The following is a 14,978-nucleotide window of genomic DNA, read 5'->3' as shown; positions in this document are numbered from 1 at the left end:
ACCGGTGTGTCGCTCAAAGAGGGCTCAACAATCACTAGATCACTAAAGAAGAAGAAGAAATTAAATAAATTGTTGAATGCCTTATTTCATTAGCATGTATCAACTAGCCGTAACATAAATCATAGAAGATTATTACAATCATATCAGCATATTTCCGATCATTGGATATCAACATCCTAATGGTCTCCAGGTGTGATCATTGATCCCCATTATTGAGGATAATCATACTGGCACATCATCAGATGCTGACATGTCATAAAATAGATCTCCATCTATAGATGTAACTCTATCTCGATTAAGATAGAACTCAACTAAATAGATAGATGTTATCAGATAGAGTTCAAACCTAAGATAAACTCTATCTGATAGAGTTCACTATTATTTGACTCTCTCCAACTATATGTTGTACTCAAACTGTACTTATTCATCTATAAATATACAGGGTTTGAATGGTTCTTCATTCCGACTGAACCATTCATAATTTATTTAGTCTTTTCTATTCTTTATTTATTGGGTACGCTAGGATCAATTCCAAATGTTTCCCACTATCTCCCCATCAATTTGAATAGCAACAACTACCTCTTGTGGCATGCGTAACTTCTTCCCATCCTCCGTACTCACAAACTCATGGGTATAGTGGAAGGGAAAATCCCTACTCCTCTTGAAGAAATTGATGATCCTAAGGATCCATCAAGGAAGATTATCAACCCAGCATTCAACCACTGGTGTCAACTGGATCAACTGGTACTCAGTTGGACCATTTCATCTCTTATTAAGGGTATACTCGACCAGGTCGTAGGTATGTCCTCATCCTCTGAAGTTTGGAGTGTGTTGGAGGAGTCATTTGCTTCACACTCTTGTTCTAGAGTTTTGCAATTGAAAAGACAACTACAGAGTATGAAGAAAGGCACCCTTTCTATTTCTAAATACATGTAGAAGGCCAAAGGTATTGTTGACAACCTTTATGCTGTCTCTAAACCTGTTTCTCGACAAGATCTTGTTCTGTGTATTTTGAGTAGACTCGGATCTGAATATGAGTCCATTATTACTATTATTGCTAATAGACCTGATTTTGATAAACTAAGAATTGCTGGTGTTGTTGGCCAATTACTCAATCATGAGTCTTGGCTCAAGGAAAATCATTTTGTTAAATCTAATGATGGAGCTTCTACCAAGTTTGTTTCACACAATAAAAGTAGTTTACAACACTCCTAGCAATTACGCAATAATTCACAGCATAGAAGAAGCATGGCAGCCGTGGGAACTAAAATGATGGTACTGAACGAGGTCACGGATGCGGTAATATTGCCTGCCAATTACGGAACATCCCTAGCCATGGTGTTTGGAAATGCAGGTGTCGGTTTGATATCTCCTATCTTGGTCCTGATTGGCAACCTACTCCAGATCCAACTACTACTTTTCACACTAATTCTTCATCAAAATTTGATCCAACTTGGTATCTGGGTTCTAGATCAACACACCATATCATGTATGATCTAGACAATTTGCATATTCGTTCAGACTATGGAGGGTCTGACCAGGTTAAAGTTGGTAATGGTGTAGGTTTGGAAATTAAAAATATTGGTTCTTCTGTTATTTCTCATAATGACAATAAATTTTATCTTGAGGATATTTATCATGTTCCCTCCATTACAAAGAATATGTTTTCTATAAGCAAATTTATCAAAGATAACAATGTTGTCTTTGAATTTCATCTTTCGTATTTTCTCTTGAAGGACCATACGGGGAGGGTTCTATTCCGCGGGCCCAGTAAAGGTGGACTCTATTAGTTTCCTACTTTAGCTTCCATTTCTTCATCCTCCGGCAGTACTGCATTTGTTGGCAAAAGAGCATTAGTTCGAGTTTGGCATCATCGGCTTGGGCATGCTTCAATTAAAGCAGTTCGGCAAGTGTTGTCTCAGTTTGGTCTTCACTATGATGGTTGATGGTTCGTTTAATTTTTCAGTTTGTCATGCTTGTCAGTTAGGAAAAGTCGTCATCTTCCCCTCTCCTGTTTGTCGTTGTCTTACAGTCATCCTTTAGAACTAATTTATTCAGATGTATGGGGGCCAACCTCGGTTTAGTCCAATAGTGGTTTAAAATATTATACGTTATTTGTTTATGCCTTTTCTAAATTTTCTTGGATTTTTCCTATGCGATGAAAATCTGATGTATTTGATATTTTTCTCTAATTTAAACAACATGTTGAACTTTTATTTGACAAAAAAAAAATTAAATATGTCCAATCTGATTGGGGAGGGGAATACCGTTGACTTTCATGGTATCTTGACTTGCAAGGGATCGAACACCATCTCGCCTGCCCACACACTTATGAACAGAATAGCACAACTAAAAGGAAGCATCACCATGTGATAGAGTCCACCCTTACCTTACTGGCCACTACCTCTCTTCCCCAAAATTTCTAGTCTGGTGCAGCTGAAACTGCGATTTTCTTGATTAACCGTATCCCTTATCAGACTCTTCAAGGCAAGTCACCATATGAAATTTATTTCAGCACACACCAAATTATTCTCTGCTTTGCACCTTTGGTTGTGCATGTTATCCTTTTCTACGTACAATAGACATAAAATGGATTACAGATCCTCTCTCTGCATATTTTTGGGGTACATCTTCTCTTCACAAGGGTTGTCGCTGCTATGATGTCAAGCTAGGTCGGCTCTATATTTGTCGTCATGTTATTTTTGATGAAGACCTATTCCTTGGTTTGCCACCATCGACATTAGCTCTAGAACCCAGTTCTCTTGGTGTCAATCTGCTTCTAGTATGTATACCTTGGCAACCAGATTTCGTCCCTACAGCTTCGTCCACATCTTCGACGTCTTCTAGGACTGATGTAGCTAGATCGGATACCAACAATAATATTGTTGAAAGTACTGGACCTCCTTCGGCTTTAGATGAACTTCCTCGCACCTGACCTTGGACTCGGTTGATTCAGGATCTATTGGACTCCACACAACCTACACCTGCCCTAGTTCAACACACTCATACAATGGTTACCAGATCCATGTGCTCTAAAACTTCTCTAGCTACTCGGTACCCTCTTCCCCTTTGCTCCTTTGCTTTACTACTTCTATTGCTGCTATGGAATTTGAACCCAGTTCTTATTCCTAAGCCTCTAAACATCGTCATTGGTGTGAGGCGATGTCCAAAGGAGTTTCAGGCTCTTGTGTAGAACAAGACTTGGGATCTTGTTCCATATCATTCTTCAATGAATGTGGTTGCTTAGGGTTTTATGCAAATCCTGGGTGTGGATTTTTTCTGACACTTTTAGCCCGATTGTTAAACTCGCCACCATCCGTACTATCCTCTCTCTTGTGGTTTCCCATTAGTGGGTTATTCAACAATTGAACTTTGATAATGCCTTTCTCAATGGTCTTGTTACTAAGAACATTTATATGCGACAACCTAAGGGTTTTGAGAATGTAGATCGGCCCAATCATGTATGTAAGTTGTCCAAGGTCCTCTATGGGCTTCGATAGGCTCCTCGAGCTTGGTTCTCACGCCTCAGCTCTAAGCTTGTTGAATTGGGATTTCGTACCTCTAGTTGTAATCCCTCTCTTTTTATTTATCCCCATGGTGCTCACCATATCTACTTGTTGTTATATGTGGATAATGTTATACTCACTGGCACTTTCTCAGATATTATCAAATCTGTTATTTCCAAACTAAGTGGAATGTTTCACCTCAAGGACCTTGGTGACCTCCACTATTTTTTGGGTATTGAAGCTTACAGGGATCACACTAGACTTTATCTCTACCAGCGTCGGTATATTATTGATCTGCATCACCGTGTTGGTCTTGATGGTGCGAAACCCCTCTCTACTCCTATGGAAACTAGTGTTAAACTTTCTAGACTTCATGAGTCTCCTCTCTCTGACCCGTCTCTCTACAAGAGTATTATGGGAGGATTGCAATACCTCACTCTCACTCGCCCTGACATCAGTCTTGTAGTCAACAAGGCTTGTCAGTTCTTACACAATCCCATAGATGAACATTGGGTGGCAGTTAAGCGTATTCTTCGGTATCTCAAATATACCCTAGACCACGCTTTATTCTTCTCCTCTCAATCCACCACCAGTCTCATGGCTTTCTTTGATCCTAATTGGGCTGGGGGTGCCTTGATGACCACAGGTCCACTAGCGGCTACTATATTTATCTTCATTCTCATCTAGTTAGCTGGAGTGTTAAGAAGTAATAGATTGTTGCTAGATCAAGTACACAAGCAGTGTTTAGGTCTCTTGCAAATACTGCTACCAAATTAATTTGGTTGTAGTCTCTCTTCCAGGATCTTAGAATTCAACTCCCATCTACTCCATCACTTTACTATGATAATGTTGGAGCCTATTATCTTGCTCTCATCCCATCTTTCATGCTCGAACTCGTCATATAGAAGTTGATTTTCATTTCCTATGAGATCACATTCTCAAGAAGTCTCTCCAGCTTCACCATGTTCAGTCCTTGCATCAGCTAGCTGACATCTTCACCAAGTCGTTGGCTTCCCCTCAGTTTTCTTCTATTATGTACAAGCTGCATGTGCTCCCAATGCCCATTCGCTTGAGGGGCTTATTGAGGATAATCATACTGCCACATCATTAGATGCTGACATGTCATCAGATAGATCTCCATCTACAGATGTATCTCTATCTCGATTAAGATAGAACTCAACTAACTAGATAGATCCTATCACATAGAGTTCATACCTAAGATAAACTCTATCTGATAGAGTTCACTATTATCTGACTCTCTCCAACTATGTGTTGTACTCAAATTGTTCTTCTTCATCTATAAATATACAGGGTTCTAATGGTTCTTCATTTCGATCAAACCATTCATAATTTATTTAGTCTTTTCTATTCTTTATTTATTTTTCAACTCCCATAACTACATTTGTCGTAATTGGTGCATGGGCCATGCCAGCTACCATGAGAATCAGAAATGTGATCGATGCAAGGGTGCCCTTTTTTCTGGGTGGTTTGGTTAATACACGTAACATCTCCACCTCATTGGGAGTAGCCTTGTCCTCAAGGCTAGCATTGAGAAACCTATAGTAGAGAACTTCTCAATGCCCCCAAATGGCTTTATAAGTTCTCACACTCTCTACTAGTATCAAGGTTTCAAAGTCGAGTCTATTCTTCCCCTCTAATTTCTTCAAGTTGTTTTCTACAAAATCTTGAATAGTTATCTCTCCCTATAGTATCTTCTGAATACCTCCAGCCTTGATGAAATTAGAAACATTTCCCTCATAGTCTGCAATTCTTCCTAGGGTCAACACAAACAACTTCAAAAGTTGGATATTTAGGGGTTGAAATATCTGAATTGAAAAATGAACACCCCTCAGTCCCATATGTGCCTCATAAAAATGTGAGTTTGTTGCAAAAATTCGTCATAGTAGTAGAGCCATCCCCCAATGAATATCAACATCTTTAGACCTAAGCACCAAAACTAGAATTAGGAGAGCATTGCATTCTTCAATTTGGTTCATGTTCTTCTCTGACTTTTCTGTTTGCATTTCTAGGATTTGTAGTGTCCCAGCTGTAGTTCCCTTCATGTGTTGGGTTGTGCATGGAAGAGACATGACAATTGACACTAAAAACAGGGGAGAATAGTGTCGCACCTTTGTTGTTGGTGTTAGAAGTGGTGACTATTCGACCCTAAGAAGAAGGTTGAAATCATAGAATATGGTAGTGTAGGTAGGAAGTGGTAAGAAAGGGGAGTGACATGGAGAGAAAAGCAAGGGTGATGTGGTAAAGTTGATGGAGTTTGGATAGATGGGTGTTGTCTTCAAGAAGGGAAATTGCGATTAGGGGTTGGGTAGTAGTGATAGCCATGGACGGGATGATGGATGGATAAGGGTTTAGAGGTTGTTCGACCTCAATAGGGGGTACGGTGGCCTTCACACTACCCTTTTGAACCACAACCATTGTTTCCCAAACAAAGGCTTCTGGTCTTGGCACAACCTGCAACTCTTCCTTAGGAGGGGAGGTTCACCGGTTGTGTTTCGACATCACGCCTCTATTGCCCTTAGGAATCACCGTTGTTGCCTTGCCAATAGAGTCTAGAGAGTTCGAAGCTAGATTCGATGTTATGTGCCTTAGGAGAACTCACCCCTAAAAGCTAGCTGTTAGAGGGAGGGAACCTAAACACATATACACCCCACAATGACATCCCATACTACTGATGTGGGACTAATGAATTGTAATATTCCACCACGCTCCGCAGTCCTAGCGTTCACGCAGGTTGGTTTTGTGCTACCCCTAGTCCCGGCAGAACATTGCAATACCGATGTCATCACCTGCGCCACACGATTGCAATTGGGAGGCATAGTGTAGGCTCTGATACCATCTGTTATGTGGCTTAGGAGAACTCACCCCTAAAAGCTAGCTGTTAGAGGGAAGGAACCCAGATACATATACACCCCACAATGGCATCCCATACTACCGATGTGGGACTAATGAATCATAACATTTGAAGTCTCAACACATTTTGGTAACTCCCTGGGGACGGTCTTGGCTATTGTTGCTTCACCCTTTAGAGGTGAAATCTGGTTGAGCTTGTCTTCAATCTTTGCCAGACGAGCCCAAATCCACTCTTGGTTCTTCTTAATACAACTAAGATGAACTTCAAGCTCTGCCCTTCTTGAATCCCTGAGATCCATCGGCTTTGATACCATTTGTTATGTGCCTTAGGAGCATTCACCCCTAAAAGCTAGTTGTTAGAGGGAGGGAACCCAAGCACATATATACCCCACAACAACATCCCATACTACTGATGTGGGATACCTCACATTAGCATCCCATACTACCAATATGGAACAAATGGATCGTAACATCTTCAGAGAAACTACATTCAAAGAAGAGGTGCTCTTGTGATTCTAGGGCTGAGTTATAGAAAGTACAACTTGTATCACCTTCTTTCCTTCACACCCAGCATGCTAATTTTGCTTTTACTATCCCTAAGTAGTATTACCATATTAAGATTTGACCTCTATAGGGGACTTTCAGTTCCCAATTTTTTTTCCAAATTACATGTGAGTTTGAAGGTTCACAAGCTGGTCTACTGAACTGTCTATAAGCTCACGGTGAAAATATTCTTTGAGGTATGCTTCTAGAGGAGCCTATCATCCCTTTCCAAGGCACGCACCAAAGGGGATATTAACAGTATCCCTCACAGAGGGTTCCTCAAAGAGACATTCTAGTTTTTTCATTTCCCAGCTGCCATCTTCCTTAATCAAGTTTCTAACTTTTAGATTTGGAGCCACTCCTACTCCTTCCTTCAGGTTTATTTTCTGCAATCCAAGGAACCCACGGATCATGGATAGCATTAATTTGTTGGCCTGTACTTACTTTCCAGCAGCATGAACTCTCTATTTTACTTTTAGGCCTCGTTCGCTTTTTAGTAAGTTACTTATCTCGGTAAATGCAATTACTTGGGTAAGTTTTTCCAAGGAATACTTACCCGGGTAAGTGCATGTTCTTTTATTTCTCATGTAAATAAGGCAATGACCATTTTAGCCATAAAAATCCATAATTAAAAAGGGCATTTTTGTCCTACTCAAGTGTTGGCAACTTTCCCTCTAGGTGGAAAAGTTATTTACCCACCTAGTAGATGGGTACCACTTACCCGAGTAAGTATACCCAAGAAAATAAACTTTCCCTGGTCCCCACATAAATCTGAAAAAAGAACATGGAATTCTTGGTCAATGGGAACCAAAGTCCCATTAACCAACCTTCCCCCTCTCAAAATCCAAAAAAAAAACGCCCCCTTAATTTGATCACTGGTTTCCACCATGTTGAGTCTGATTGCTTACTTTGCACCCAAACAGACTTTTGTTTCTCAGGTATTTATTGTCTTTGATCAGTTCTGCCCACAATTGGTTTTTGCAAGAAAGCAGTCTCCATATTTGCTTTTACTTTGAGAACAAAGCTTTGTTCTTGGCTTCAGGGTTTCCTTATTCCCAGACCCCCCAAGTTTTTGGTCGGCAAATTTTGCTCCATGAGATATTGTGCCCCATGTCCTTGTCCTTGTTCCCCTTCCACCAAAAATTTCTCTGAGCCCTTTCTACTTTTCTACTTTGGATTGGATCGGATCCAAAATGGAACACATTAAGAGCCTTGCTTCTGCTTCAAGTCAGCCGAAAGAGAAGTCATTCACTTTTCCAACAGATCAGATGAAGTTTCTCATGTATGGGCCAAAGTTATGATTGAAAACCCAGCCCACGTATGAAGCCTACGTGGAAACATGAAATGGGCCTTAGCACTCAGGCCTTCTCGTTGATCTCATATTCTCATTCCTTCCTCCCGCTCCCATTCTCCAACGGATTCCTTGCTCAAATTCGAATTTGAATTCTCTCTCTCTCTCTCTCTCTCTCTCTCTCTTCGTGTGTGTGTGAGTGTGAGTGTGACTGCGTGTCTCAAACTCTCAATAGGAAGCACACACCCCTTCCTCACCAGTCACCACATCCACCAGAACCCCAAATCCGAAATCCTTCTCTTCCTCGAATTCCAGAATGCATCAAGAACCGAGCTCCATGGATTCTTCGTTGAATCCTCCTACATCTGAACTCAAGTCTCGATTCGAAGCATATAATCGCTTGCAGGCAGCTGCGGTTGCTTTCGGAGAGAAGCTTCCGATACCAGAGATTGTCGCTCTCGGAGGTCAGTCCGATGGCAAGAGCTCCCTTCTTGAAGCCTTCCTAGGATTCCGATTCAATGTTCGGGAGGTGGAAATGGGCACCCGTAGGCCTCTTATTCTTCAGATGGTCCACGATTCATCAGCACTGGAGCCCCGTTGCCGGTTTCAGGTTCTGCCATCTCATTTTAATTGATTTCAAGTTTTTAGGGTTTCGTTGCTCCATTCTCTTTATATTTATTAGATATTGTCCTCTTCTCAATTTCTTCGGATTTTGCAAATGTTGATTTTGCGTTAATGACGCCACGAACATTGATACTCTAATATTTTGTTCATACTGGTGTTGCGCTTTATGATTTGCGTTTTCTCATCTTTTTTCCCTTTTTCTTTTGTATTGATGATGCTACAATTTTTGTTTTCAAGCGTTACTTCTGAATTTGATGGTTTTGTTGGTAGGAAATTCCAGCGTCAAGTGCTTCATTTGATGGTTAATCTTTTATGAACCCTGATAAGTTTGATTTTGGAATTGGAAGTCTAATATTTGGAGTTCTCGACCTTATCAATGTTGGAATTTAAGCTATTTTCTTGTAGCCTCTCTTTGATTCATCATTTGGTGGATGTTTATGCTATCGTAGAATTATGGATTTTCTTCTAATCACGATCAAGAATCTTATGCCAACCCAAATTTTGGTTATTTATTTAATGCTGCTTTTCAAAGGATATTCATAAAATAGGTTGGCTATCTTTCCTTTCTATATACATAGTTTGTAATATGTGATAGGATTTAGGCACTTCTGGATCATAGGTTTCAGTACTTGGCAATTATGTATTATGCTACTATAATCTAGTTAGAGTCTACCACTCTGATATGTATGAGTGATTGGGTGGTTTGTTTAATTCAATTTTCACTTCAAATTTTTTGATTGGGTGGTTTGTTTAATCTAATTTTCACTTCATTTCTTAAATCAGTGATACTGTTCTGTTTCTCATCTTATTAGAGTCTCTCACTCTGCTATGTATAAGTGGTCCGTTTAATTGAAAATTGCCCCTTTATTCATAGCCTAATAATTAATTCCTCCTACTAGACTCGTTTTATTTTCTTCAAACTTATCCTTCAAGTTTCAAGTTGTTACTGTGTTACTCTCCATCATTACTCATCCAGAAAATTGAACCTTGACTAATGAATGCAGGATGAGGATTCTGAAGAATATGGAGCTCCTATTGTTTCAGCATCTGCAATTGCAGATCTAATCAAGTCCCGAACTGAGGCACTTCTGAAGAAGACCAAAACTGCAGTTTCTTCAAAGCCAATTGTTATGAGAGCAGAATATGCTCATTGTCCTAATCTCACCATAATTGACACTCCCGGCTTTGTTCTTAAGGTCACTCTACCTCAAAATCTGGATGTTAGAGGATGTTTTGCAACTTGAATTTCCCATTATTTTTTATTCTTAGTGGGCTAGTATAATTTTATTTGCAGGCGAAGAAAGGTGAACCAGAGAATACACCTGATGACATCCTTTCAATGGTGAAGTCGTTAGCAAGTCCTCCACATCGTCTTCTTCTCTTCCTTCAGCAAAGTAGTGTTGAATGGTGCTCATCGCTTTGGTTGGATTGCATTCGTGAAATTGATCCAACCTTCAGACGGACGATTATTGTTGTCTCCAAGTTTGATAACAGACTCAAGGTATAGAGATATCACAGAACTCCTTTGCCTTTGGTAGAATCACATTTGGGTTAATATGGAGTAGAGATTGGTCTAATACGTTTAATTATGTTTTATGAAAATCAATCCATGCAGGAGTTCAGTGACCGTTGGGAAGTGGATCGGTACCTAAGTGCAAGTGGTTACCTTGGGGAGAACATTCATCCATTCTTTGTGGCCTTGCCAAAGGACAGGGGTACTGTGTCAAATGAGGAATTTCGCAGGCAAATATCTCAGGTGGACATAGAAGTTCTCCACCATCTGCAGGAGGGTGTCAATGGAGGATTTGATGAGGAAAAGTTCAAACCTTACATTGGTTTTAGTTGTCTGAAGGAGTACTTAGAGTCTGAGCTTCAGAAGAGGTATAAAGAAGCTGCACCTGCAACTCTTGCTTTGCTAGAAGAACGCTGCAGTGAAGTCACTGCTGAATTGGCCAGAATGGATTCCAAGATACAAGCCACATCTGATGTTGCTTGTCTTCGGAAATCTGCAATGTTGCATGCCGCTTCTATTTGCAATCATATGGTATGTTATATGATTCACAATCTTATCTATCATCATTTGTTTTATGTCTTTAAAGAGCATTTCCATGAGGTGAATTTATCTTGGTAAAACATGGGACCTTCTCTTTCATTGGTTGAAGGGGGCATTGATTGATGGAGCAGCAGATCCTGCCCCAGAACAATGGGGGAAAACAACAGAAGAGGAACAATCAGAGAGTGGTGTTGGGAGCTGGCCTGGGGTTACTACAGACATAAAGCCTCCTAATGCTACCCTAAGGCTTTATGGAGGAGCCGCTTTTGAGAGGGTAATGCATGAATTTCGTTGTGCTACATATTCAATCGAATGCCCACCAGTCTCAAGGGAGAAGGTAAAATCTTCTCTATATTTAACTATCCTTCAGAACTGAAAATTATAATAATTTGGTTTTCATTTTTAAAGACTACAGTTTTACTTTTTGTATCACAGGTTGCAAATATACTACTTTCCCATGCTAGGCGAGGTGGGGGTGGAGGAATATCAGAGGCAGCTGCAGAGATTGCACGTGCATCTGCTCGATCATGGCTTGCTCCACTTCTGGACACTGCATGTGATCGGCTTGCATTTGTTTTGGGAAACCTCTTTGAACTTGCCATCGAACGTAACCACAGTCACAACTCCTCTGATTGTAAGCTATTTAAATCTTTACACCTCACATGTTGTTCTCATTATTCGTAGCTATTTTACCTATATCATTTTTATTTGCTAACCATGGTACTGCTCTGTATCCACTCAACTATGCAACCAAGAATCACTCAGCTATATAATTATTATATTTGACCTTCTGCATTAGTGATTTATATCTATCTGAGACAATTAAAGCTTAGAATCATTTCATTGCTTTGATTCTTTGTTATCCAACATTTACAGTTTATTTCATGAATAGCTAACCACTTTCTTCTCAATTGTCTTCACTGTTATGTGGGTGAACAGACCTTATTGATTCATTGTTTTTCCTTAAAGTTATTTGGTAGAAAGTTCCTTCAGTTATATATAATCATTGGGAGCAAGTATGATATGGAATTATGGATTAAGGAGAAGAATAATTTGGTTAAATTCCAAGATTGCATGATTCTTTTCCACTAATTAATCTCAGAGTTGATTTCTTCCATCTTTACTAGTGCTAGACATTTCTGAAACCAATCTTGCCTTACTAATCTTCCATTAAAAATATCAAGGTACAAATTATTTCTCCTTTGAATGGGGAAGGATCTGCTACAAACAAGATGTGTACAGCAGCTATGTAACCCAATGAAGAGTGAACATGCTAGTCATTTGTACAGGTACCAGTTATATGGATCATTGGCGTGTTCACTCTTGATTGGGTTACATAACCCATTGTACATGCCTTGTTTGTAGCAGATCTGGAGTCAAGTAGAACATAATTATCTGTAAACTAGATATTCTATTTCACTGTTGTATTTCAGGCTATAACAATTCAAGCTTACTATATCTTAGAAAACGGGATATTTGTTAATGTATGTGACCCTTAACTTTTATCAGGTAACATATAAGTAATGTATCAACCATTTTGTTCTTGCATCACCAGCACTCTGTCCGCATTAGTCAGTCATCAATGCTAGTACTGTTTTTCCCTTAATGTATGTGCCAAGAAACTTATACAATCTTACATACTCTTATTAAAATGCTCAAATTTGAGGCATCACTGCATCAATGATTTCTGATGCCATGTTCAAATTTTATTAGATAATTTTTGCAACATTTCCTTCTATTAGAATTTAGAAAAAATATTAGTGACGAGATCTGTGAGAAAATGTTTACTGCAATCTTATTAACAGTCCTGTGATATCTCATACAAATGCCTTTTTGCAATATTTTATTTTAAGATCATAATTTGTTTCTGACAAATAGTTGATTCTGTCGATGGTCATCTTTCATGAGAGCAGATGGGAAGAAGAATGGAGATATAGATGGATATGTTGGTTTTCATGCTGCTTTGAGGCATTCTTACAATCGCTTTATAAGGGATCTAGCAAAACAATGCAAGCAACTAGTCCGCCACCACCTTGATTCAGTAACTAGCCCATATTCTCAGGTTTTCCATGAAAATGACTTCTTTGGAGGTTCTGGCTTAGGCACAATTTCAATCGGCAGATTCAACCAAATTCCACTGGCTCCATTTTGTCTTGACCTCTCTGATGGTGGGCTACCATTCCAAGATGAAGCTTTGGGAAGGGATCAGGAAAATATACCTCCTGAAAAGAATGTGCAGCAAACAACACCAGGGAAAAATGCAGAAGCCAGAGATGTTCTCCGTGAAAGCCAAATGACTGTACCTGAGACTCCATCCCCTGATCAGCCATGTGATATAATTCATGCAGGGGCTAAGAAGAAAGACCCTGGGAATGGCATTGAAGTTGGAGGGAGGAAAAGGTACCCAAGGATGATAGCCAACAGCAGAAATTTGGATCATCACCAAATCCAAAATGGTAGTACGCTTCTATTTGGCAATGGCGATATTGGTTCAAAACCAGGCTCAGCTTACTCAGATGTTTGCTCTTCAGCTGCACAGCATTTTGCAAGGATACGCGAAGTGCTCATTGAGCGAAGTGTCACATCAACTTTGAACTCCGGATTTTTAACTCCTTGGTAAGCTTTTCTTGCAAACAAATTAAACAATTAATGATCAGACAACATGAGAAAGCATAAACGTGTTCATGTGCACACTTGATATGCAACTGCTCACTCATTTGCACTATGTAAAAGTAAAACACCAGAATCCAGTTCCAATTGTAATCTTGCATGCACTCCAATGCATAATTTTCCTTATAGTCCTAAATTATTATATTGTATTCATAATAGGTAAGGGGTTAATGATGATAGGTTGTTCTGACAAATCTAGTGATTTTTTTTTATTGCTTTGTTTTTTCTTTTTTTTTAATCATGGTGAAACAGTCGAGACAGGCTTGTGGTGGCTATTGGTTTAGATTTGTTCGCTGTGAATGATGAGAAATTCATGGACATGTTTGTGGCACCTGGTGCAATTGACATCCTTCAGAACGAGCGGCAGTCCCTCCATAAGCGCCAGAAGATATTGCGGTATTGCTTGCATGAGTTTAAAAATATAGCTCGAGCACTTTGATTAGAACCATTCCATGTGATCCCAGGGTTTTTCACATCTAGTGAACATTTGAACTGCACCAGAACCCATGTCAAAGTAATTAAAAACATACCTTTTTCCATCTTCACTTCTCTTTTTCTCAAATTTTCCTGTATCAGATTGTTTCATGTAATATTTTTGTATTTTGTATCATGTCATTGATCAATCATTTTCCTATGAAATATACGAATTCTAGAGATCGCATTGTTCACTCACTGATATAATTGATAATTTGATATGGTTGATCATTGATGAATTAAAATTTAGAACATTTGGGTGTGCAAAGAGGATTAACAAAGAAGAATTGCATGCTCCGCATCATTACGGGCATTATCTGCAAAGACAGAATTTTGACAAGTTAAAACATCTAGTTGATAAAAATCTATTGTTCAAAGATAGAAGGCAAAATGAACTATACATTCAGAAATTCCAACTGAACGCTAATTCTACTAATGAAGCTTGTGAGAAAACCAATTTGTTAAAAAAAAAAAAAAAACTCAATGATTAGGAAAAACAACCATTTATTCTGCCTTTGGAATTTAGTATTAAAACAATTAAGGTGATCCTGTAGCAAGGAGATGGGCCTGTGAGATAAGTGATTAATGTACTAAGAAGATTAAACAAATAATTTTTGTTGTCCAGCTGATGCTTTAAACATTTAGCCTTAATTGATTCTAGAGCACCATATTTTAAGTTCAAAGATGAGATACTGTATAAACTAGCTATAGTGCTTTACCAAATGAATGTTTGAGTGTTTGGACACTCAAATTGGATGAGCTCTGCTTATGCAGTTCAGTAATCAAGTTTCTCAGGCCCAAAACTGGACCATATACATAGAAAGGCCCAGAGCTAAGCCCAAGCTGAACCCGCTATGCCCTAAAGACTAACTGGGCCGAGCCCACTGATGTCCTGTGACAAAAGAGACTACTGGGCTGGCCCGGCTTTTTAAAATCCCCTTATGAG

General features: G+C 39.3%; 1 protein-coding gene across 1 annotated transcript; it reads left to right on the top strand.

Moving 5' to 3' along the window:
• Positions 1 to 8,390: 8,390 nt before the first annotated feature.
• On the top strand, positions 8,391 to 14,226 carry DRP5A (Dynamin related protein 5A). The gene is made up of 8 exons (XM_010274122.3): positions 8,391 to 8,821; positions 9,840 to 10,031; positions 10,130 to 10,336; positions 10,451 to 10,879; positions 10,998 to 11,225; positions 11,324 to 11,522; positions 12,802 to 13,504; positions 13,811 to 14,226. Exons 1-8 carry the CDS (start codon positions 8,528 to 8,530, stop codon positions 13,995 to 13,997), a joined length of 2,439 nt encoding a protein of 812 aa, XP_010272424.1. The 5' UTR covers positions 8,391 to 8,527; the 3' UTR covers positions 13,998 to 14,226.
• The last annotated feature ends 752 nt before the right edge of the window (positions 14,227 to 14,978 follow it).

The sequence above is a fragment of the Nelumbo nucifera genome, chromosome 1 (assembly GCF_055504915.1).
Source record: "Nelumbo nucifera cultivar China Antique chromosome 1, China Antique-T2T, whole genome shotgun sequence".
Taxonomy (NCBI): Eukaryota; Viridiplantae; Streptophyta; class Magnoliopsida; order Proteales; family Nelumbonaceae; genus Nelumbo; species Nelumbo nucifera.
Note: the sequence above shows the minus strand (reverse complement) of the source record. Positions and strands in the feature narration are given on the sequence as shown.

What these genes read in the sequence shown, in the direction of transcription:
- DRP5A (XM_010274122.3), top strand. Translation starts at nt 8,528, where the DNA reads ATGCATCAAGAACCGAGCTCCATGGATTCTTCGTTGAATCCTCCTACA. An exon ending in AGTTTGATAACAGACTCAAG is followed by an intron (nt 10,337 to 10,450) that starts GTATAGAGATAT and finishes CAATCCATGCAG; the next exon opens with GAGTTCAGTGACCGTTGGGA. An exon ending in CACCAGTCTCAAGGGAGAAG is followed by an intron (nt 11,226 to 11,323) that starts GTAAAATCTTCT and finishes TTTGTATCACAG; the next exon opens with GTTGCAAATATACTACTTTC.